This window comes from Leptosomus discolor, chromosome 10 (assembly GCF_034619465.1).
Source record: "Leptosomus discolor isolate bLepDis1 chromosome 10, bLepDis1.hap2, whole genome shotgun sequence".
Classification (NCBI taxonomy): domain Eukaryota; kingdom Metazoa; phylum Chordata; class Aves; order Leptosomiformes; family Leptosomidae; genus Leptosomus; species Leptosomus discolor.
This window is the reverse complement of record NC_141400.1, coordinates 17,108,213-17,132,883: the sequence shown is the minus strand read 5'-3', so window position 1 is coordinate 17,132,883 and position 24,671 is coordinate 17,108,213. Positions and strand designations below refer to the sequence as shown.

At 39.1% G+C, this 24,671-nt stretch overlaps 1 protein-coding gene across 1 annotated transcript in view; it reads left to right on the top strand.

Annotated features, from left to right (window-relative positions):
• SPOCK1 (SPARC (osteonectin), cwcv and kazal like domains proteoglycan 1) overlaps positions 1–24,671 on the top strand; it is a 311,125-nt gene that overhangs the window by 162,546 nt on the left and 123,908 nt on the right. Inside the window, exon 3 of the mRNA XM_086470913.1 lies at positions 21,128–21,242. Within this exon, the coding sequence (XP_086327039.1) occupies positions 21,128–21,242 (115 nt within the window). The remainder of the gene's footprint in view (positions 1–21,127; positions 21,243–24,671) is intronic.

Genomic DNA, 24,671 nt, shown 5'->3' with positions numbered 1-24,671 from the left:
AGCTACCAGCTCTGATAGATAACTGAGGTAAAAAAGCTCAGATTAAGAAAGTCACTTTAATTTATATCATCTAAACAGGGAATTCATAACACTGCTTACTAGGCCCTTAAATCTCCCTGCTCAAAAGGTATACAGGGACAGGTCCTTAGATTTCAGGTACAGGGCTGAGCATACTGCTTCTTTAATACATAATTCTGGTACCTGTTGATGTATTTGCTGACTAAATTCAAAGCACAAGTGCTTTTGGAACTTTTTTGATGAGTAATTGAAGATAACATGCCACTCTCCTCCTCCCCATCTAAGGAAATCACTTTAAAAATCACACAAATGAAATGGCTGATGGACAGGATTTGTGGATTCTTCACAAGTAAATTGTGTGAGATTCCCTCTAGTTGTGGGTGTTTTTCATGGCAGCATTGCTAGTAATTAAATATTTCTAATAGCATTACCTCAGTAATAGAGGAGCCAGCCAAAGATGTCTCATTTTTTTCCCTATGGATTATTGCAATATCAGTAGGGTCTATTATCACAGTGACAGGGATTCATCTATCTACATTTTGGTGTCTGTTGCTATGGATCTGATTGTCTGGATTGTTTCTCATTGGTACAGGTAAATAGATACTCTGGGGTGCAATTCATCTCATATTCAAATAGCTGTCAAAAAACAAGTCAGATGACTAGTTAGGTTTTAGGTGCCCACAATGTGGGAATCTGATGTTAAATGAGATGGGTTCCCACTTGGTATGTTTATATCTTGACATTTCTACATCAACCTAATTTCCCAACTGGTAGTTGTCAGACACCGCAGAATTTTAGATTTTTTTAAAACTTAAATGGAAGTGTGAGCAAGTCAGATTTAAGTGATATAAATGTTTTCATTTCTCGTTTTAGTCTCTGAAATGGAGAATGTCACGCTTTTGTATTTTATCCCTTTAAATATATAGGCTGTAAGGAAATGTGGAACAGAATATATTAAGGGATTACTCTCCCTTACGTGAAATAAACACCAAGCACTTGAAATTGCCTCAACTATTAGAAAGGATGCTTTAGTTTGAAAGTGTGTTTTTCAAATGGCAGCTCCCATCACCATTAGCAGCCCCTGCATGAAAAAGCTGTGCATAACACCTTTCCATACAACAGCTTTCTCAATGCAGGTGTTCAGCCAGCCACCCTGAGTAAGAGTTTGAATTGGACATGTAGTTAACTGGTCCCAGTTTTGCAGTAAGTTCAGCATGTGTTCATCATCACATAAAATACTGTCCTTGGTATTTATTACCTCTTAACAAAGTGTATCATCACTGTAATAGTTTAGAACCTTGAATGCCAAATTCTGGTGTCTCATATGTCATGGAGGGCTAAAAACAGGAGAGTATATGCAAGGGAAGCTGCTGGGATGAAGCTTTCTCTTGTATCACTATTACATGCAAGTGCAATGCCATAGAATCCAAGCTTGCTCTTTTAAAAAAAAAAAAAAAAAAAAAAAAGCTTCAGTTATACACAGGAATATATAGTAGTTGGTGTAATCCGTGTGTTTCACCAGGACGTTACAGCAATAGCATATTGCTTACAAGCTAATACTTAAAATAAGAACATCTGATCAACATATTTTTCCAGTTTTTTGGCTAGTGAATATTCTAAATATTCTAGACACCATGCTGCATTTGAAACACAAAATTCTGAAACATACAAAACCAGAGAAAACTGACCACAAGAGTATTAATTAGGGCCATATCCTGAGTAATTGGACAGGGCTAGCTACACATTCTTACAGCCTCTCATAATCTGAGTTGCTTGGAACAGAAAGTTCAATTTGTATTAATGAGAGAAAGGATTCTTTATGCTGTACATCAAGATGATAAAATGTATATTCCTTGACTAGACTACAGGTAGGAACATAATGAATTCAAGGGCTCTCAAAATAGCAATCTGGCTTTACCTGCCACAGCTCAAATCTATGCCATGATACCATGTCCTCTGTGTTTGATGCCTTCTTTGCATATCGAGTTTTGTAATGTCTCCCCAAGCCTATGCTCCTTTCCCAAGAGCTGGTGTGACACATCCTCTAATTGGAGTTCTGCCTTCTGTTTGACATCACCATAACTCCCTCCTACTTTATCATCTCTCTTCTATGCATGCTGTAATGGATATCCCAGCAATAAATGCTGCTTATTCCTTTCATTTCCTCCTAGTTTTCTAGGCAACCTGTTGTTCTGGATCACGTGGAATTTCAGTAGTGCATTCAGTTGACCAACAAGTTTTGATATATTTGATCAATTTTCAGAATAATAAATTCAAGGCTAAGAAGAAATGCATTGTTGGTGCTGTTTTAGACATATGATTCCAAAATAACATTCTGATTCTTCTGTAGATTCAAGATCCTGTCACTTGAGCTGAATAGAAATCTCTTGATAGGTTCAGATGATCTTCAGATAACTGGTTAATCCATTTTAAGTTACTGTTTGTAGCTAAAATTTACCAGCCCTCAGCTGAAACGGCCTAAAGGATAGTGTGCTGCTTCTAGTCTCGTACAGTGCAAAAGGATTGATTCAGTTGTCAAGGAGTTGCAAGGACAACTTACACTTCTTTTCATCTGGGTAGTGGACAGATGAGGCTTTTGATTTCTAAGTGACTAGTAAGTGGGACTGCAGATCTCACTGGATTGAGGTATTTAGTTATGCTAGAATTTAATTGTTATCCTACAGTCTGAGAGTTAAGGTCATATTGGGATATAGATGCTAATTCTTGCCTTTGTGCTGTTTGCAGACTCATCTAGGAAATGTAGGATCAGTTATACTTGTTCCCTCTTGGCAGAGTAATTTGGTAGGTAGCTAATTAATGAAATTCCACCACTGACACACACATTCCCCCTCTCCGAATTAAACATCGGCATAGTTTCCCACGTCAATATTTCAAGGCAGTACTGATGAGATAAGACATCAAGTTATAATAAAAGAAGATCATGTTGATAAGTAAATTTAACACACACTCACAGCAACTGACAAAATTGTGGAACAACTAGATTTTCAGAAACTTGATTGGATATTGAATCCTCTGAGTCATTTCAAGTGAGATGAGCAAGTCTTTCCTCCAAGATGAGGACATAGCCTAGAGATAAATTAAACGCTTGCTGCAAGCCGAATTAGCAAATGAGAGCTGGGTGAAACTTTAGTGGCGAAGATTAGGATTATTTTATCACAGCAAGTAGACAACCTGTGATTCAAGTACCAAAACATACTGGCATGCTGAAATACAGCATTTCTGTAAAACTAGTTGCATTTGCAAGCTCTCACATATGTGCTAGAGATACTGATGGGGTCAGTAGGCCCACAGAAGATGCAACCCTCAAGAAGAATCTCTGGTCCTTCTGTCTCTCAGTACATCTCTCTCTCATGCATTTCCACGGGCATTAGTTGATGGATATTTTTTTAGGTTTGTGTTTTTTCACTGAAAGATGCACAGTTACCAATACATGGAGCCTTCTGTTCTTCACATACCAATAAGTGTTCCCTGGGGGCTGTTCAAGTAGGTGTTCTCTGCTAAAGCTTTGCCTCAGGAGCCTGTATTTCCTACAATAAGAGCACATATCTTTATTCCAGAGTCATCACAGGCTATCACACTGGTTGATGCTCACTCACATTCTGCTTCATTAACTCTTCCACATTTGTTTCCTTCTCTTGCCAGCCCGCTTAAGCCAGATCCCCCATGTAACTCCACTAAAGCCTGTATCAGTTTCAGTCAGAAGACAGATGGCCTCATGCCCTATTCCTTCCCTTTCTGTGATGGATGAATTATGTCTTAAATTCTTCTTTCAAATATTGCCAAAATACTGACTGCACTCTTGCCTTTCTAATAAAATGACAAATACTACAAATATTTTTATACTGGATTTGGAAAACTCATGGTGCTGGAGAGGAAGCAACTAGACATGGGAGTGTGGGCACAGCTTGTGATGTCATTAGTGGGCAGCAATAGTACCCTAAGGACTTTCTATCTGTTCCCACTAAATCTGAGCCTGTGTTGTGCATTTGCATGTTCTTAAGGTATGACCTAGGACAGTTGATAATAGGCACACTTAATCTCAAAGAAATAGTAAAAGGAGACTAGAAGCTTTTTAATGTTGACCAATAATGTAACTCTAAATGTGTAGTCTAATCTATTAAAGTGGCTTCCAGTTGAGCTTCCTGGGGAGGGCCAAGAGCTTCCATTCTGAAACACAGTGTGATCAGTTGTGGGTTTCTCTGTCTCTGCTTTCAGCTGCAGAAAGATGTGTGATCATTTCAGATGGTATAATGGTATGTGGTACATGGCAATTCCACACATATGACTGTAGTCTTGAACAATTTTTAACATCATTTTGAAGCTACGTGCATTATCTAGATGTTAGTAGTTATGTGATGCTTTTAAGATTTCTTCTTCCTACATTGCTTGTGTACATGTTCTGTATGAATGCCCATTGTCATCTTTACATTAATTTGGAGAAACTAGTAAGTGAAGCATGCAACAAATCCACTTTTCTTTATTAGCTAATTATCTGCTTGTGAGTCCCAGCATTCAGCAGTTCAAGCAAATAATGCAGATGTGAATTATTCATTACATGAGAACTGCTGTAATGGGTGAGAATGAAAGATTCTAGCTGTCCTGGTCTCGGCTTTCTGATAGCTCTATCAAGCATGAGCAACAAAGATATTTGCACCATAACAGCATGCAGAGACGGGGTCATTGACCCAAGCTGTCCCTAATGTTTGGCTTCCATTTTCTCTTCTGGAACATAGTATGAGTGGTAGTATGTTACCAAGCTATCAGCTTTCCCATGATGGGAAGACTGTTTATGTTTACTGTTGCTGTATTTTCATTTGTTTCTTTTTAGTTTGTGCATTTTTTTAATCAAATGTGTCAGCAGTACAGTAGAAGTATTTTAAACCTCTAGCTGCCCAAAGCTGCTGTTTAGATAAGCCTTGAGTTTCTCTACCTTGCTATTGGTTCTAGCTCATGAATCATTTAACAAAGCCCATTTAAAAGCAGGAAACCAAAGCTTCCATTGATCTGTGATAATAGTGTTTCATCGTTAAAAGATAAGTAAATTTTATCTGTAAATTTTTACAGATCTCTGTAAAAATATGGCCGTTTTTAAATTTGCACATCCTCTGGTACAGGCACTTAGTACTTCCCATACAGGTAATGGCTCTTCATGGATGTTGACACTTCTATGGCAATTTTTAAGGCTGCCAGTTAATGCCAGCAGAGGAAGTTGCAGATAAACAGCATTTTACAGGATCGGCACTCCAGCTGTAACACTCTGGGATTTTAAGCATGATGAAAAACTTATTTGAGGTTACTCACAGAAAAGAGAGACTACATGACCAATTTATTTCACTACAAAATCATGACAGTCCATTGCCAGTAAACACACATCACTCTTCCGTATTTGCAGTCATGAGCCTGCCAAGCTTCCTTTTCACTTGTTTGCTTTCTCAGGCTGCAAGTAAATAACTAGGGCCAGTAAAGCCCTTCTAGCTGTGGCCTTTTGGTTTTGTCCTCTTTTATTATAAAACCAAATGATCCAGAAATGCACCTGAAAATGTATTTAAGTGATGTGAGATTTAGACATACTAACAAATTACCAGTAGGAGAACATGCTGAGTTTCAAATCATCCTGCAGCCTGAGAGACTGCCAAATTAATTTGGTGGATAGAAAACTTCGAGGAGGAGCTACTGAGACAATCCACTGAAAGGAGGAAAGAAGGATGTTTCTTCTGAAACAATGACATGGGCACTTTGACACCTACTGTTCTGAAGTGTTTACCAAGCCCTTAAAAAAAACGCTTGTTATTGATGTCGGTGTATCACCATCCACCTTCAGCAAATATTGAGGGCCAGTAGTAAAGGCTACACACGTACTAATGGCCATTTCCCATATAGATTCTTCCATGTTTAAGGAGCCTATTATGCCTAATAAATATCTTGACAGTTATTGACTGTTCAGCTCGCATTAAAAGACCTGATGTGGTAGTCTTCCTTTACAGAAAAAAACAAATTACAAAGATTTGTGGGCCATTTGAAAACCTATAGGGCATGAAATTGATACTGTGTGAGAAAGAGAGAAAGGAATTCCCTTATCAGGTCTTGCACATTAGCATAAAGACTGTTGCTGCTGTTTAATCTGATTTCTTGTGGTATATCCTCGTAGCTCATTTATAACAAACATGCACATGGCATAATACATTAAAATACTGATATTTCTTTTAATTATGTTTTTTAATGTCTTCACTTTTTTTTTTTTTGGTATGCGTATATATTATGTATGAAAGAGCAAGGGACGATTATGTAAGTAGTAGCTGAATTAAATCCCCTGAACTGACTCCTTGCTTCCAAACTGTGATGTATAACATAATGGCTCTCAAGCATTATGGGCAGAATTTTTTCTCTCTCGTTGATGAACTTAACGGTACTGAACACCAAGACCACCTCTGTGACAACAGTAGAAGCTGATGTGACAGTGTTTCTTTCCAAGGCTTGTGCTATAGTCAATTGGACTATGACTTAATCACTGCTTAGGCTTACTGGTTTGTACAGCTCTTTCCTACCTCTGTGTCTCAGTAAAGAAAGTTACTTGAATATCCAAGAAAAAAAGGATAAGAACAGATAAGGATAAAGGATGAAAAGGGTCAGAACACAGAACATGGAACTCTTGGTTAGTTTTTCCTCCCTTGCCCACCTGGCATATTCAGGTTGTCTACACTCTGCTCTGACATGACTTAGAGCGGATGAAAATTTTGAGTTAGGTTTTCTGGCAGTGACTCTGGCCTGGAAAGTAGTATGAAATCAGCTGGAAAAATGATCTTGCCCAAATTATAAATGCAAATTCAGTCATCATGTCAGATAAACACATTTTCTCTGAACAGATTTTAATGTTTAACTATGGTAAAATCAAGCTAAACTCATTTTCCAATTCAGTGTCAGCCCAAGTAACGCAGGGCGGGTATTGTAGACCCCACAAGGGAGGGTGGAGAAATCAGAAAGGAACAGAGATGCTGCCTCATTGTCAGTCTGTCTTACTGTACGGCTTGCTCCACCCTCTTCTTGCAGTAGAGAAGACCTCTTTGTAGTGATGCACCCTTATTAAAATGTCAATTTACTGATTAAAAGCAAACAAATATATTCTGCAGAAGAAGCAGTGAGATGGATAAATTTTTCTGAAATACAGTTTCTGTTCCCCTGACATCACAGCACATTTATATAAATGGAAATTTTTTTTCTCCTTAATACTAAGGTCACAGTTACACTGTTTCTATCTTCTGACTGACATTTTTCAACAAGGATCTTGCTTGAAATCAGAAAAGCATCTGTCATTATTTGATATTCCTTCCAATCTGAGATCCACTGCTTATCCTCCTGGGTTTTCCATATTCACTGGAAACGGTGAAGTCTGGAACGGGATGGCAGTTACAGGTAACATTTACATCTTTTCAGATCAAAACTAAATGAAGTTAATTAATTTGGAATTATAGTAGTAGTTTCTGCTAGTGACCTCCCTCTTTCCCATCTCCTATCTCCAAACCACTGTAACACTCTTTTTGGCTCTTTACATTACTCTTGTCTCAAATTTGGGGCAGTGCCTTCAGGTATGTCTAGAGATATATCAGACAAGTTGACTCTGGAAATAAAATATGTATTCCCTGAATGAAAGTAAAACCCAGATTCCAATTCCATTGTTACTTTGTGTGTGAATTATTCAGCACTACTGATACACTGATGGTTCCTTTTTATTAGAACACTATGTTTTATCTTTTTTCTAATAAAAAGTAACATCTACATCAGGAACCCTGAATAATTCAGTCTTACTTCACAACTCAGGAAGCTTACTCTTTTTCAAGGCATTTCTTGACTAGGTGTTCCAGAAATCAAGCAATTCTCATGTGAACAGTTGTTCCTCTGTTGTAGAAGTGGATTTTAGCTACCATGCCGAGTGCAAAGTTACAGAATTTGCTGATGTATTGCCTGAGGCAGCCTCAGCTCTTTCTCTGTGGGAAAAGGACAAAACATTTTCGTTATTCCAGACAGTTACTCAAGTATCCACAAGGAACTGTTTAAACTTTAATTCTTCATAAAGGATCTTCTTTCAGAATTATTTTAGCTAAATATTGGCAAGAGAAATAGCATTTCTCCTCTGTCAGATGATATCTTCATCGATGTACAATTTTTTGAGAAACATAAAGCATTTTAATTAGTCTGGGAATCCATTTAAAGCCTTCTAAATGTTGGTTTTGTGTGTTTAAAAATTATTATCAATCACTTATCAAAAGACATATTGAGATGTTCTGGAATGCATTAATGAGACTAGAATTACACTGTTTGCCAGAGAACTATAAAAAGACAACTGCAAAGCGTGTGGATTGAGCAGCAGCTCCATAGAGGTGGTCTTTTGTTGTTAAAAATTAATTTTGAAGTCTCAAAACCAGGAGAGGAACTGTAGACTGTGTGAATTAAAAGTTGATCATCAGTTTCCACAATTCTGTAGCAACTAAAGCATAGCAAGAAAAAACGGTGTAGAAAGATCTGTGTTGGGTTTTTTTCCTTCTATATTATTCTGCAGGGCTGTACCAGTCCTATAACTTTGTATTTTCGTTGCTGTCATACCACTAGACACTTCTAAATTGTAATGCTAATGCTCTTCCTTGCAACCACTTTCTGTCTTCCAGCCCATTTGACAATCTGCTTTTTCCACTTCTGAGGTTAGCTGCTCATTTTACCCTTTCATTTCATTCTGTGCAGAAGTCACCAATCTGCTTCTGTTTAGAAACTCCCAGTCTCAAAATTTCTGCTTTTGGCACAATTCCAGCAGTTGCTGGTCAATTCCAGCAGAGTGGAGGTAATTTTTACAAAATTATTTTGTAGTTTATGAATTTTCATCTTTATTTGTTTCACATTAGAGATTCTCTCCTGCACTGTGGATTGAGGAATGGTATTAGATGTTCACAGTACTTGTTTCTGTTAAACACATGTTAGAAGAAGCAGTTCTCTTTGCTGTATTTATATTTACTATACATTAGAACCAGACAGGACACATGTTTGTCCTTTCATTTATTTCCTATTTAAGCCTTTTCCAGATATCAATTATATGACTAATTGATTATCCATAGAGGAGCTTAATCTTTTCCTGCTTAGGTAATTCCTCTCAAAAGCAATGAAAATTACATTAGGCAACAATCTATTAAGCTAGCCAGCCCCCAGCCAGTTCACACTTTTGATGTGTTTCCTGTTGTACAAATTTCTAGATTATGTACAAACCATGTGTAGTAGCAGCAGCACTCCTGTAGGGGGTATTTGGTCATATCTCATGGCTAAAATCCAATAATTCTAGTGGTTTCATCTGACAGTAAATTACTTACCTGTAAACTTACAAATCTGCAATTTTTCTGTTTCGTCCCCAATCCAGAGGTGTTCTGCAGAATGCTGCGCATCTTGCAAGGTTTTCCACCATGGAATCAGGCTGCCAGGACCTGCTTCCATGTGATAGGACTGAAACTGCTGTCTTTTCATAATGAAATCCGTCTAAAAAGTCTTTTATTTTTGTGTTTGTCAGTGCATAGTACAACTAATGTAATATGGAAACAAATCTTCCTGTGTTGATGTAGAAAATGGAAGTGGTTTGCCCATGTTTCCATGGAGACAATGAGACTGCCATAAATGAACATGAAACGGGTCTTAGTTCTGCAGAATTTATTTGTTTTGAAATCATTACATTACAAGTCATTCACAGGGGCCCTTTGCTTGTGTTCTGTGATGCCTTCCAAGAGTCCCAGGGCGATTCCTAGACAGAAAGTATTACTATCCCCATTTTAAATGCTGAAAAAGAGAGGGAGGCATTGAGTGACTAACTCATTTATCCCAAGTCACAAAAAAGACAATGATAGAACAAGAAGACAACATAAGGATGTCCTTTCCTTCCTGCCCATTGCCTAGGTCAGCCACGGCCCGTGCGCTGAGATGCTGACAATGCTAAGAACAAGTGTAAAGTTGGTCATTCTCTCACAGCATACTGTTTCAAAGCATGCTATCCATATTGTACCTTATTAATTAAGTGTAAAATGAGCTCCTATATTTTATACTCAATAGCTATAATGTTTGGAGCCAAATTCTGTTTCGTTTATCGTAGCAAATAAGCAAAGGAACTTAATGGAAAAAGTAGAGGTTTTCTCCTTTCCAGGGCTGAATGTCTTATCTAATTTAACATGTAGATATGAGTATGTAGAGATAGGCAGGGTGCCTGGCTGGGAATTGCTGTAACTGTAACAACATTGACATTCAGTCTGTCGACAAATAGAGCAAACTCGTCAGCCTTTCAGAGGATTCGTATCCAGAATTTTTATGGCTTGCCTAGCTCTCTACAGTGCTGTCTGAGAAAAAAATTGTAATTATGCATACTGAAATACTGATTCATAAAAACAGTCATTTGGGCCTTATTTTTTACTATTTCCTGGTGGAATCAGTAATAACAGTGATACACTTTTGCTTTTGCATTACCTCTAAAAAATAAGTATTCAAAGATATGTTTGTTATTTATGTTTTCAAATTAGATTTCATGCCATAAAATATCTATTGAAGAATAATAAAATTTGATTGGTAAGAGATTTTTCTGTATGAAAAATACAGAGGAGTTCTATATTGTTTCAATTTTATTTTTTTTCTACTCATAGTTCACAGTATTACACTTCATTATAGCTTTTAATCAAAGTTGGAAAAGGGTTCAGTATCTCACAAACTAGCTATCTGAATAAAATCGCAGTAATTTTTTTCCCATTGTATTACTCTTTCAGTTAAAGTGTACAACAGCTTCAGAAGTATTACAGAAGGGTTTCATGACATATGATGCAACTTCTTTCCAAGCAAATCAAAATATGTGTTTGTATTCATCTAAACTGGAAAGGTGTATCTTTAATTATGCATTAATAATTTAAAATGTTATTTTCTGAAGAAGGTGTATCCTGTTTTGTTTTCATTGGCTTTGGAGTAAAATAATTTGTATTAAATGAAATCCCACTAAATAAATGATAATTCACTCCAGTGTAATAGAAAGCAGCAATAGTCTAGGTTAGTTCACAGGGAAAATTATATCTGGCATTTCAAAATTACCATAGGATTGTCAAGTCCAAGCATTCAGAAATCTCAAAATTATCTAAAATATAATTTTTTTTTAATAGAATGATTTGGAGTCCTTTGTATGGCTTTTATTTTTTAAAAATCTTTATAGTTTGTATTTTCAGTATTTCCCCAGCAGCAACAAGAATAAAATCATACTGGCTTTTGGAGAGAAGAAAAAAGCTCTGTTCTGGTACCAAGATCTAGAGATTTAAGGGCATCAGCTGGGTATTGCAGGACCCAAGATCAATCACAGATACAAAAAATGCAGCCTCAGCTTCTTACAAAACTGAAATCTGACTTACAATCATAGAATAGAATTCATAGAATCATGTTGGTTGGAAAACACCTTTAAGATCATCAGGTCCAACCATTATCCTAACTCTGCCAAGCCCATCGCTAAACCATGGCCCTAAGCACCACATCTATACGTCTTTCGAACACCTCCAGGGATGGTGACTCCACCACCTCCCTGGGCAGGCTGTTCCAATGTCTAACCACTCTTTCCGTGAAGAATGTTTTCCTAATATTCGATCTAAATCTCCCCTGGCGCAGCTTGAGGCCATTTCCTCTTGTCCTGTCATTAGCTACTTGGGAGAAGAGATCAGCACTGGCCTCACCACATCTTCCTTTTGGGTAGCTGTAGGGAGCAACAAGGTCTCCTCTCAGCCTCCTCTTCAGAACGAGCCTTTGACAGAGAAGGAGAAGCTGGTAGGGTGGAGATCATTTGGAGGGAGTATCAGGATGCCTGGGGTGAGCGATGCTCGACTGCGTGGTTATGGGGTACCTTTCAAAAGCAAACAGAGAGCTGAGGCTGACCAAAAGAAACAGCCATGGGTTTAGCTCTGCTCCTGTGCTGAGGATCTATTAAGACAGAACTGTGTCCTCCCTGCAAGGCAGAAGCAGAAGTTTCTTCATTTTCTCATGTTCCACCAGCTAAAGATTAGAGCAGTCTTTTGAAGCTCTCCACTTCGATCCCAGGAAGCTTGAAGCTGGATCATCCCGGGGGTTTTGGGGACTCTAAACCAGAAACTGTAGAGCTGCTTTGTGTATTACACATACACCAAAGCCCTGTGAGTCCCAGGGAATGGGATTATTTTTGTACCCTCCCTACTTCTTGGGATTAATAATTGAATGGAACATCTGACCAACATCCTTCTGTCTGTGGGTTTTTTAGGTCTGTTTTGCCTTCAGCTTACCGGGATATGCAGAAACACACCCTCAGGTATGACACATAAAAGCACAAACTATCACATGGTGGAAGTGCTTGGAATTTAGAGAAGCACTGTGGCACTGGTGGCAGATCATCCTTTATTGAACAGATGCAAGTGCTCTGTACTTGCACGCTGGTTGAACCTTTATGGTTGCGGGCAGGAGAGTTGTTTGTGGGAAGTGACCCTGGTGCTAGCTGAAAAACAAAGCAAGTTAAAAAGATAAATGTATTAGCTAAATGTGCCTAAGTATATGAAATACTTAAAACATGCCTCAGTGTAGGGAAGTGTTGGAGATACATTTGCAGTATATTAAGACATAAATCATAACAATTAATTGTCAGAGATCAAACCAGGAGCTTCTCTTTTGTGACTCTTTAGCAAATCAACTTTGGTCTTGTACATGTCTCTCTTCTAGTTGCTAGCCAAGTACCTACACTGATGGTTGTGACTGATTATCACATCCACCAATGGAAGCACATTTCCTAATTACAGTCAGTCCTATCTTTTTTTCTTCACTTACTTTCATTGCGTCAGAATTCTATATATTTGTGAAGGAAGTTCATTTAAATACTCGGGTTCTTAGCCTTTGCTTTGGAAAGGAAGTCTGTAGAGTCCTTTGAAGCATCTTTTGCCTTGGATGGCCCTCAGCAATGTCAAAAGCAATTATATGTCAGTTCTAAGAAATTATTTTTGAAAGTGCCTGTAAAAATTAAAATAGATGTTTCTGTGCACTATACCAACGTCTTCAGCCGCTCAAATGTTAGAGTGCTCCAAAATAAAACTATACAAAAATACTACGTAGTGATGGAATAAATGCTGACAGTTTGAGATGTTACTTTTTAACTGCCTTGTGAAATTTCATTTACTGAAAATAATTCACATACATGTTCGAAACATTCAGGCCTACGGTAATTAATTTTCAGCTGAATTAATTTCTGTATGCAAATTGCTCTGAGTAATTATGCAGAGAGGAAGCATGTGTGAGGGGGACTTAAATATCTGAGCTTGTTAATCGAAGACATGTTCTCCCCTAGACTTGGGGGAGGGCTAACACCAATTTTCTCCCTAATGATGCAGAATGATTTATGCCAAGATTTGCAGAAGCAGAATAAAACCAATAGTAATTATTTGCAATTTATGGGACGTGTGGGTGTCAGTTGTTATTAAATAATATTTTTTTAAAACCAGAATTATTAACAATACCTGGTCTAAGAAGAAATTTTATACTCAGCTCCAATGAGCAACATAGTCTTAGCCACTCAATGTGTCCAACCTGTAAAATAAGACAATCTGGGGAAAGGGTATAGGCAGAAACCTTTTGAATGGCTATAAAATCCTGCAAGTCCATCACAGGCTTACCTGGGTGTCTTGTTCATACAAGGGTGCTCGGGTAGTCCCGTTGCACTTGGATTAAGCTCCACTGACAGTCTAACCTCAGCACATGGACTGGCTGAAGTTTACCACTCGAGCGTTGAAAACTATTATGTTTTCAGAGGAGCAGTATTCATCTGAGTGCTCTTTAAGTTAATATGTACGGCCATGTTCACCTTAAGAAAAGAGCATAAACTCATCATCTACTCTAAAGCTGAACAGAAGCTCATATTCGGGGGGGAATCTATGGTTTAATTCTAACAACTGAAATATTAAAACCAAAACTGGTGTTAGCCATCACGCGTTGAAAACATGCCCTTTTCCTAGCAAAAATCAAGGGCAAAGTTTGTAAAGATTGTTATTAATACGTTTAAGCTGGCTGCATTGGCTACTTACACGTTTGCTATACGATGGTTTTCATGGAAGTATATAGTAAAATTCCTCCAAGTCACTGCTTAGCTGCTTTGATCACCCTTTCTCTTTGCCTGTCACCGTGCTGTAAGTGGAGACAAGATGCTGATTTGAAACATTGCCTCTTAAATCTGAAGTTCGACCTGAGCTGCTGTTTGAGCTTCACGCTGAGTGGGGAGGAAGCCAGGTGAGGAGTCAGTCCTCCGTCCTGCCTGCCCAGACCAGCTTGCATTCACAGCTCTCTCATCCCCGTGCCCTAGCTGCGGGCTTGTACAGCCAGGAGTTGTGCTCTCCTTCTCCTGCTTGCTTGTGGCGTATTGCTGGAATCAAGTAATACATAATAATACTGAAATGCACACCTATAATGTAATACATCATTTAATTGAGAGGTTTTGTTTTATTATCAGTCTCTTTCGTCTTGAAATATGCACTAGGATCTCTGCAGCGAAGACAGCGGGTCCCATTTTCCAGTTCATCATACCTTTCTCAACAAATGTTGTTTTCTCATATAGTCAGAACAGTTCCGAGAGGATCGCATAAGCGCAACTGCTCTTGACATTTCATTATGCAGAAGTATTTTTGTCATTGAGTGATCATAGTACTTATTGTCAGGCAAATTTGAACACAAAACCCCCAGTATTTACATAATGCTGTTCCTTTTTGATTGTGTAGTTTGTTTCAGCTCCACTAAACAGCTATGAGTTTGAAATTACTCTCTTCCCCCCAACAAATGGTCATAAAAAGAGAATCAAGCTCATAAATCTTGCTGTGAACTAGTTGTACAGTTTCTGCAGGATTACACGTACATTGCTGCAAGACGCTGAAAGTATTTATTTGTTATCGCCCTTTTAAAGTCAAATATGTGAAAAATAAATTTACTCTGTTGTGATTAACACAATGACCCACAGCTGCAGCGTACACAGCTGCAGTCTTATAGAGCAACTTCTCCCTGTACTGCCATTGTCTGAACTAAGAAGTTTCCTGCAAGTCATAAATCTTCTTTTATAGTGGCAATATATAAAAACATGAAATGTAGTAGAAAAGTGTCTTAAACACTGTTGTTAAGTCTTTGTCCAACACTGATTTATATTGCAAACAGCCCCTGGTGAATGGTACAAGGAGGGGAGGGGAAAGTGTGTACAGTTCATAAGCGAACGTTCCCATGTCTGCTCTGTGGAGCTGGGAAGGAATGGGATTTGGGATGCAGTTGGTGTTTGTAATCCTTTTGGTATTGGAAAGAGATGTCAGCATACCATTAGGGCGTTGTTAATGGTCTGATGCAATCCCTGATGTTTATTGTTTACCAGTTATTCTGGTATCTCTGTGGGATGACCACAGAAGTTTCACAGTTTCAAGAGGGAACTTAGGTTGCTATGCATAAAAGCCTGACCAAAAAAAGAAATGCAAGTCATTCTGATATTGTATGTCTATTTTGTATAAATGGGCTTAGCGCAGGTTTTGGGTCACTGTGTACATATGAAAGCCTTTCCCCTTTGCAGTGCAATCAGCTGACTTATAGAGTACAATTTTCCTACAAAAGTGTTGTGGGCAATGAAGCAGAAAGTTCAGCCCATCTAAACACTTCTTCACTGGTGCTCTGTCAGACAGGAAGAGACTTCACAGCTCAGAGTACCGGGACATTTGGCCAGAAAACAAATGTCAGCAGCTGAAACATCTAGGTGTTACGTGAGGAAGAGTAAGACTTTTGAGCCTGGATAAAAAGCCAGAAATTCTAAATTTCCCAGCATAAAAAAACTGCTGAAAGCGATTATGCTGAGAGATGTGCGGTACTGTATTGCCCTGTATTTCAGCCAGCTGTCTCTTGGGGTGGAAAATTCCCTTGGAGACCAGCTGTGCAGGCATTTGAACAACATGGGAAAGAAAAGCTCAGGACAGGAAACTATGAAGCTTGGACTCAAAATGAGACAGGCAGGGTGACTGAAGTGGGTTTTATCAAAGAATTTGCGGTCATGTGAAACCTTTAATTCCAATACTGGCTGGATATGTATCCCCTCCAAAAATGTTGGGCCAATCATCAGCCACTGTCAGGTCAGGTTAACTAAGGGTATCAATTTCACCTTCAGTCTTAGGCTAAAGAAAAAGTGGAAAAATGTTCACATACTAAAACCAGGCCTAAGGGATTTTTTTTTTATTACTGTGTAGACAGACCTAAGTATGCATGTGCAGACTCTGCTATAGAAAAGGGATGGCTGTAGTTCTTCTTTCCAGCTGATAAAATCTTGATAAGAAAAAAAATTTTCTTGCTCCTCTTCCCACTCTCATTTATTTGTTTGTACTTTTGGCTCTTCATTTTCAAAGATTTCATACTCATTGCTTTAGGACAAAAAGAACTGTGATGACAAATATGGTTGTTATGTTTAATCTTATTCCCAAGGGTCTTTTCTTCTGCAGATGATGAGCGTCTGCTCCTAGTCATGTAGAAATCTGATTAACAAAGCATGATCTTTGATTAGCATATTTCAGAAATTGTTTCTTATTATGAGCTCTCCTTAGGGCTTGTGTTGCTTAGCAGTAGTACAACCTTCCAAACTTATTTAACATGGTGAGGAACTTTGCAGACATATAAATCCCTATTTTGACTTTTTATGTTCATATGGATCATGCATTTTGCATAAGTGGAAAAACATCTCAAGAAATAATAATCCACATCGTGGGGATTTTGCTGTCTTCTGACAAAGCCCATGATTTTGCTTGTATTTAATAAACTTCCTTCTACTGTTTTGAACTGTAGGTAAGGGCTGTTTGTAATGAATAATAAATGGTGCTTCTATAGTGTGTTCCATTTAAGGATTTTCATGAGGTTTTCCACCATGAATGAAATAGTTCACCCAGGTGGGGAAAAGCTTTATTTATTATTACTGCCAGCATTATTATTCTTTTCAGATTTTAGAAGCAAGACACTGAGGTAGAGAGAAGTTGAGGCTTGATTTAAAAGGAAATAGTGACCAGGATTTCCAGCCACATCTTTTCCCATTCCTTTGCTTCAAGCTGATGACCGTTCAACAATATTTTTCTTTTTTGATAGACAATCTTTTAATTACAAAATGTTTGAAAGTTGTGTTTCTTTTAACAATAATGTATTGTGTGATGCTAATTCAGAACATACATACTTCAGAAGTGCATGCATTTTTGTTGCCTTAGAAGACCTAAGGAGTTCCTGAAGTGGGTATAGTAAATCTTACTACGAAAAAATGCCAAGAATTGAAACTGTGCATGATGTCACATAGACCATGTGGGCCCAACTTCCTTCTCTTATTCATGCCAAACTAGTATTGACTTTCAAGGCTAAACCCACAACCCCACTTCTGCAGGCTCCAGCTGACAGAAGACTGTGAGCACAAGGCCAGAGTGCTCTCCAGCAGCCCAGCAATGTCGGCAGCTATTAACCCTGGGCTTCTAGCCAATTTGCACGATGGTTTCTGTTGATGCAGTGTTTTGCATCAAGGATGTGTCACCAGCAAAAGCAGACAACGTGCCTGTGCTCCAGTAAAAGAGCAAAGCCAGCTGCAAGCAAGCAAAAGTTCTGGTCATTAATGTTTTTTGTGTGGATATGACCTTTGAATTACATCAGCCCACTGAACCTATGCTCTGGTGATCCTTCAAGCTCCAAGTGGTGCTTACTTACTAAAGGCTTTGCAGGAGGAAGGTATCTCACTCTGTTTTGCTGTTTAAGGATATCTAGGTAGACAGATAGGTAAGGAAATTGTGGCTTGCCATTTCAATCCCTGTCAAATATCTGCCTCAGTCTTTAACTCAGTCTCCAGTGAGAGCGAAGTAAGAGGATTAAGAATGTATATCTCATCCACTGTGTTCTGGGACTGTAACGAGCAGGGGATGGGCTACTTCTCATGTGCCTGTTAGTCTGACTGAGAAAGGACACCAAAAGGCAAAGCAAAGCACGCCTGAAGAGCTTTTTCAGTGGGACAGACCCTGGCCCCTCAAACACTGCCTATATGTTTTCCTAAAGGCAACTCACTGGATGCTGATGCCTTGTTTATGGTGCGGGAACAGACGGTCTTTGCTCCTTCCTTGCTCTCTTCACCTTTTCTATCGGTTTTAATGGCTTTAAAAGAAAAAGCTTCTAACACTTCTGTTCCGGTTTTACAATTTCCCCATGTCTTACACCAAAGGCATTCCGCTAGATAGATACGCACTTGTGAAGCTCAACTGCCCCTCAAAATGTGTAGTGGTGTTAATGTGGTAAGAGCTTGTAGCTATGGCTCTTTAAACCAACGCAGAACAGCTGCAGCACTTCAGCACTGCAGAAAAACAGAAGAATCCTCTGCTTGTTGGAAGTACCTTTGCTGTCCTATAAAGAAATTTGGTACATTGCAAACTGAAACTTCTTGTACTTCAGATAGTATGCTTTAGAAGTTTCTCTGATCGGTCAGTAAAAGTGGGAAACTCAATCACCATAATTTGCAATAAGAGCTTTATACAGTCCCAAAAATGAAACTGAGAGTTGCCAGTTTCCGAAAGTGGCCCATTATGTGGGCAGGGAGAGGAGAGGTAAAATGGGATTTGAGGGCACATTGAAGAGGAACAGAAAGTCAAATCCGTGGCAAAACAATGTCCAAAACCAAGCTTATCTAAATATCACTTCTTAAAATATCACTTCTTAAACAGAAGTGAAATTTCTCTGTATGGCTGTGACTTCCCTCCTTCTGAGGTATTCACGTAACCATTTTTTGAATATTTGTAATTCATCCTGGCAGTCTTATTGCTGGTCTTCAGAAGCATCCTTTCGTAAGAGAAGGAATTTAGATAGCCCTTCAAATGGGACTTGATGGCAGAAAAGTATTTATAGGAAATTTTTCCCGGGTGGGATCGCTGTTCTCATTGGAGTGGTATCCAGCATAGCACTGTATCGCTCTTCTTTTTTTTATTTCAAAGATTACCAAATCGCCTCTCATTTAAGGAAGCAGTCAGGCTTGAACACTGGCAGGACAGCAAATACTGTCTGCCTCTGTCGAGCTTCTGTAGGGACCAGGAGGCTGCATCAGCAACCTCTTGCCTCTCTGAGGGAGCAGCTCCTGCCTCCACTGAGATCAGACCCTCTCACTCAGTTTGGGTGCTAAACAGGATGATCCCGAAACAAATCCTAATTTTACCACACCAGGCCTCCGATACATGCTTAATGTCTTTATTTGTTTGAGGAGAGGGGAAAGGTATGTACAGTTCTAGTAAAACCTAGTGTAATATGCCGTGTACTACTTTCTTCATTTAGTGTTAGGAGACATTTTTTTATATAGAGGAAAAAAGAAGGGGCTTTTCACACTCTCACTGCTCCTTTCTGAGTGTGTTTGTAAGGCATCTGGAGAAAGTGGTTCTTCGCAAGGTAAATGAGAATCTTTGCAGGAGCCTCCTGTTAGAATATTGCCAGTGTATCACTGTGCCATTTCAGTCTCCAAGTACCCTTTTCAGATTAGGTTGGACATTTGGAAAAAGTTCTTTAACATGAGAGTGGTGGATCACTGGAACAGGTTGCCCAGAGGCAGCGAAAGCCCCATCCCTGGGGACATTCAAGATCAGGCTTGATGGAGCTCTGAGCAACCTGACTGAGTTAGAGATGTCCCTGCTTATTGTAGGGGGGTTTGACTAGATGACCTTTAGAGGTCCCTTCCAACCCAATACATTCTATGATTCTATAAGCGGGGCATGTGTGTGTGTGTGCATGTGCACATGCGTGCCAATCCTTGTGTCCTGGCTAAACGCCAGTTTTGGTGCTTACTTTCTGTCTGCAGGCCTTTAAGTCCATTGGCATCATCATTAGGGTACAGCATTATTCGCTCTTTCAAGTCCATTATCGCAGTACACTGTTATAGAGAGGCAGATTTTAACGAGAGGATTGGTAAATGAATAACAAAACTGTAAAGAGGGTACCAGATGGTAAGGCCTAGTACCCTGCACATTCCAACGCAGGCTTGCGTATCACTTTTGCACGTTTTCTGGACTCCTGACTAGCTTCGGTACCTCAAATCATCCATCACATTAGAGGGAGAGAAGCTCTCTTTACTGCTGCCTTGTTCTGTTCTCCAGTAACTTCAGAACCGCTGAGAGAAGGATTGACCACTGTATTATTCATCCTGGGGCTGACTGAAATACTGAAGATACATTTCTGGGCTATGTGTCCCTGTCTGTCCCCAGGTCCTGTTAGGCTACTGGAGAAAAGGACAAAGCAGCAGTGGTCACTCCTTGGAGAACGTGAGCCTCAGACCAAAGCAGGGATGCTACTACCAAGAGGGGTAACACTGAATAGTGTCGGAAGGAGAATAAAGAGTGTAAGGACTGAATTTAGAGGATGAAATGAACTTTCCCTGGGGAGCATCAGCAGGGACAACAGCTTGGGCATGCTTGCTCTGAGATAGCAAGTCATCATGTTCTCTAATCCCTCTTCCGACAGCACTGCTGGTGATGTACATTGTTGTATAAAAGCTCAGGATTATTTTGTTATTACTGCTCTTCTACTCAAGCATTCTAAGTACAGCAGATGCTTATCTGTAAAAATTAAAAATAATCTCTACAAAAGAATACGCCTGTTATGCAGTATCTGTGAAATGAATTTTGTTAGCACTCTGCAATATGTCAGTTATTAGATAGCTTGTAAAGTGCTAGTAATTTTATTACTTGAGAGGGTATTTTATTCCACCATAACTTTTCTATTAAATAAACAGCATGATATAGATTATTGTACCAGAACTTCATCACAAAGTATCATGTCTAATAATAATGTGAATGGCAAGTTAGATTCAGATCACTGTTCAATAATCAGAGTCTTTAAGTTCTCCATCTATCTTTGTAAACTTCTCTATTTATCATGCACTCTGAAAACACCAGCACATACTATAAAATGGTAAAGTATTTATTCACTCAGATGTGGGAGTGTTCATTCTAACCAATTGTCATCTGTCAACTAAGAGGTAACTTTGTGTGCATTTCTCACTTTTTTAATATGTCTGGTTTTTTTATAGCCCTTGATCCGTCCAAAGATCCATGTTTGAAGGTGAAGTGCAGCCCACATAAAGTGTGTGTCACTCATGACTATGAAACAGCTCTTTGTGTAAGCCGCAAGCAGCTGGTACACAGGTAAGGAAAATTTATGTTGTTTGAGGGTTTTTTGTCTTCGTAGACATCCAGTATGATGAGAAATAAAATGAGAAAACTCCAAAATGAACATTAAAAACCATAATTTTAAAACATCCCTTTAATTTGTATTTTTTTCCAAAAAAAAGCGTAAGTGTTTAACTGAGGCTATTCCAAAAAGATGAACTGCAACATGGTGCACCATGTAGTGTGGAGTACAGAATGCTCTCCCAGTTCTGGGAGTGGTTTTCTCCTCCCAGAGAGTAGTAATTATGCATATTTTAAAATCTGAAAGCCTGGACTATGAAAAAATTGTGTCAGAGACATTTACAGTTCCAGTAACTTAAATAGAAGCAATTAAAAAGAGATTAATAAGGGGTTTGGGGTTTTTTTTTTAAATATATCAAACCTTTGCTTAAATCTGGTAAAGAACTGAAAAACATTGGTGGAACTTTGTAAATCATCTCCCCAGAGAGTCACATAATTATAGAAAGCTCCAGATCTGATTGTTGAATGACTGAATTAAGAGCAAATGAAATAGCGAATAAGTTAAAAGCTTTGGCCAACATGTTCACATTAGACCACAGAACTTCACAGAGAGAAGCTATGAATAAACAAAGAAAACCACTACTGAGCACAGGTTGAAATACGCTATAAACAATCAAGAATGAAGGAATTTATAAACAAATTTAGAGAAAACAAACTGGCATTGCCATATTTTGGAAGCAGAAGAAGTAGAACCAGTAAGGAAACTGGTCTTGAGTATCTCCAAAGTCTTTATGCGTCAAGACCTGGAATAAAGCTGAAGAAATAAGCCCTCCACTTGCCAACAGATGTCGAATAAAACCTGTACTACTGTAACGGGTGACTCTGAACGGCTGGTCTGTACTTTAAGAAAAATACGTTGTCTTGCTTTCATTACATTGGAGTGATAAATCTAAGGACTGGTCTCCAATTTCTTTCCCTATTTAGTAAGGAAGCAAAAATTTGCCTGTTACAACTTGGGCCGCTAAATGTCATTGTCAGCTGAGACTGTAGTTCTACAGCTGTTTAAGCCGAAGTAAACTCAGGATGCTGTGATTCCCATGTAGTAGTACTACATGTCATCTTATCTCACTGCTGCCTGGCTGAGGAAGCTAATCTAGTACAAAAAATTGTCTTTGATTTATAATACAAAGTTAATAGTGTAATGTTCATGAGGCAGTATGTTTAATCTTTGGTTTTCAATATGGAATGAACCCTGGAAGGTTGTTAGGAGTATGGCTATGTGCAGTGCTTACATTCTAATGACATTTTTGGCATTTTGTAACTTACATTTTCCAGTTAGGATGGATTTAAGGTGCTTGCATTATATAGTAGTCCTTACGATATATAGATATAACTGTGGAGCCAAATGCTTTCTGAGCTATTTCCAGTATTTAATGTTCCAAAAGTAGTCAGAATGGTACCGAGTAATGGTATAGAGGAGAAGCTGAATATCCTTTTTTTTTCCCAGAAACCAGGCTGTGTTTCGTGTGATCCCTCTATGATTCCTCCACTGCCTGCAGCTATTTCAGCTAACCTTTGAGTAGCACGGTGACTATGGAGATGAATAGAAAAGTGTTGAAAAGTTACTTTTAAAATTCTCCAAATAATTTCAAGCAAGTTTTGTAATGCTGAAAGAACTACTGCTGATGTGTGATAGTGGCCCATATGTCCCCAAAGTGTTATTATTCTCAAAATATCTGGCTACCCTTGTCTCAGAGGGTAGGTATGTCAATGAGGAAAGTAACTAGGCCAAATTCTCACTGGTTTGCATCAGAGGTGTGATACCACTCAAGCTTTTCATCTTTAGTCCCACAACATTCTGTTCTTTTTTCTGTGCCTGGCCTGAATACTGCTGTACGTCTGACAGCAGTCATATTTAAGGCTGTGCTAATCAGGAGTAAATGCATTTCAAGAGATGGAGTTACACCTATTTACAACCAGTGAAAGCCTGAATATATGGGTGTGGGCGCATGTGTGGTAAGAACCTTCACATAACACAGCACCACTGTGGTTGCTTTGCACATCCATTGCTTTTGGGTGTGCTCAGAAGGATTTTCCATTTCATGCATCATTATCAACTTGCTGTGGTGGCTTTACAAAGCATGTAGGCTCAGCAAAAAGTAATCAGGAGAGCAACATCTTGCGTTATTGCTGAGGCTTCCAGACAGAGCTATGCCGATTTGCACCACCTGATTAACTGGCTCACTGGAGAGTTGCAGCACAAGGAAACTATTTTTCCAGGTGTGGTGTAGCTACCTTTGAAATCACCAGTGACAACACAATGCCATTGCTCTTTCATTTCCTTTGTGCTGGAATACACGCTTTTTAAAGCACGGCAGGACTACAATAACAGCGTACAAAATCAAGTTGAATGGAAACATGTTATTTTACATTTGCTCAGACCTTGGCTCTGTGATGGGTAACTCATCCTGTAAGGGTTTCAGTCTCATACCTTTAGAGTAAGACTGTCTCCCATCTGGCAGCACGGCTGTCACATGTTTCACAGTGCCGTGGCTTTGATCCTGCCCATGGTGGACCTGCTGGATGTGGGATCCCCTGACCCAGCTGGCAGGGCACGTGGGGTGGGTCTGTGGGAGAGCAGCTCACGCTGCCGATAGGTTTGGTTGTGGGTTACCCCAGGGATGCCAAAGGACCCTGCTAGAAGCCCCATGCCCCAGAGGCAGCCTGGCCCCTCCTGTGCAGCTTCCTCCTTCCCTCTTCCTCCTCCTCCTTTCCCCTCCACAGTCACCTGGTGAGCGGACCTGGGCCCTGAAGATCAGGGAGAAGGTGTCTGAAAGGTCTTTCAGACAGATAATAGCATGTTGTCAGCACATCCTCTAAGGCATTTACAGTACAAATTGTACAGGGCATTAAGAGAAGAGGCAAGACTGAGCGGTGATTGAAGAGTGTGTAAAAGATAAATTTGAAGGTACCTTCTTGTATGTTTAATAGTCCTTGGACTAATGATAAAGCCTTAGGAAACAGTTTGTGTGGATTAAAACCCCTTTCAATTTGGACATGATCTATGACGGAGAGTCTTTATTAGTTCAGTTTTGCATGAAATGCAGTAGTTAATATCTCTCAAAGATTTCTCATACATTTGCAGACCTGTAAAACTTCATTCTGTTTGTCTCTGTTGGTATTGCTAGTGCAGCTGATGGGAAGAAAGGATGTCACTCTTGGGCTTTTTTGAAAAGAACAGAATGAGGAGAGCGCATTGATGAAAAAATAATGAGCATATTAACATGTCCAGGGTTTACAGCTTTGTTCAGCCCATTTAACGGGCGATCACCAATTAGTTCATCACTGCAGTCTATGTCACTCACAAAGGTAATCATGCAACATCTCTGCTTCTCTGCTGTGACTTAGAAATCCAGTTATTTACTCAGTATTTCTCAGTACTTT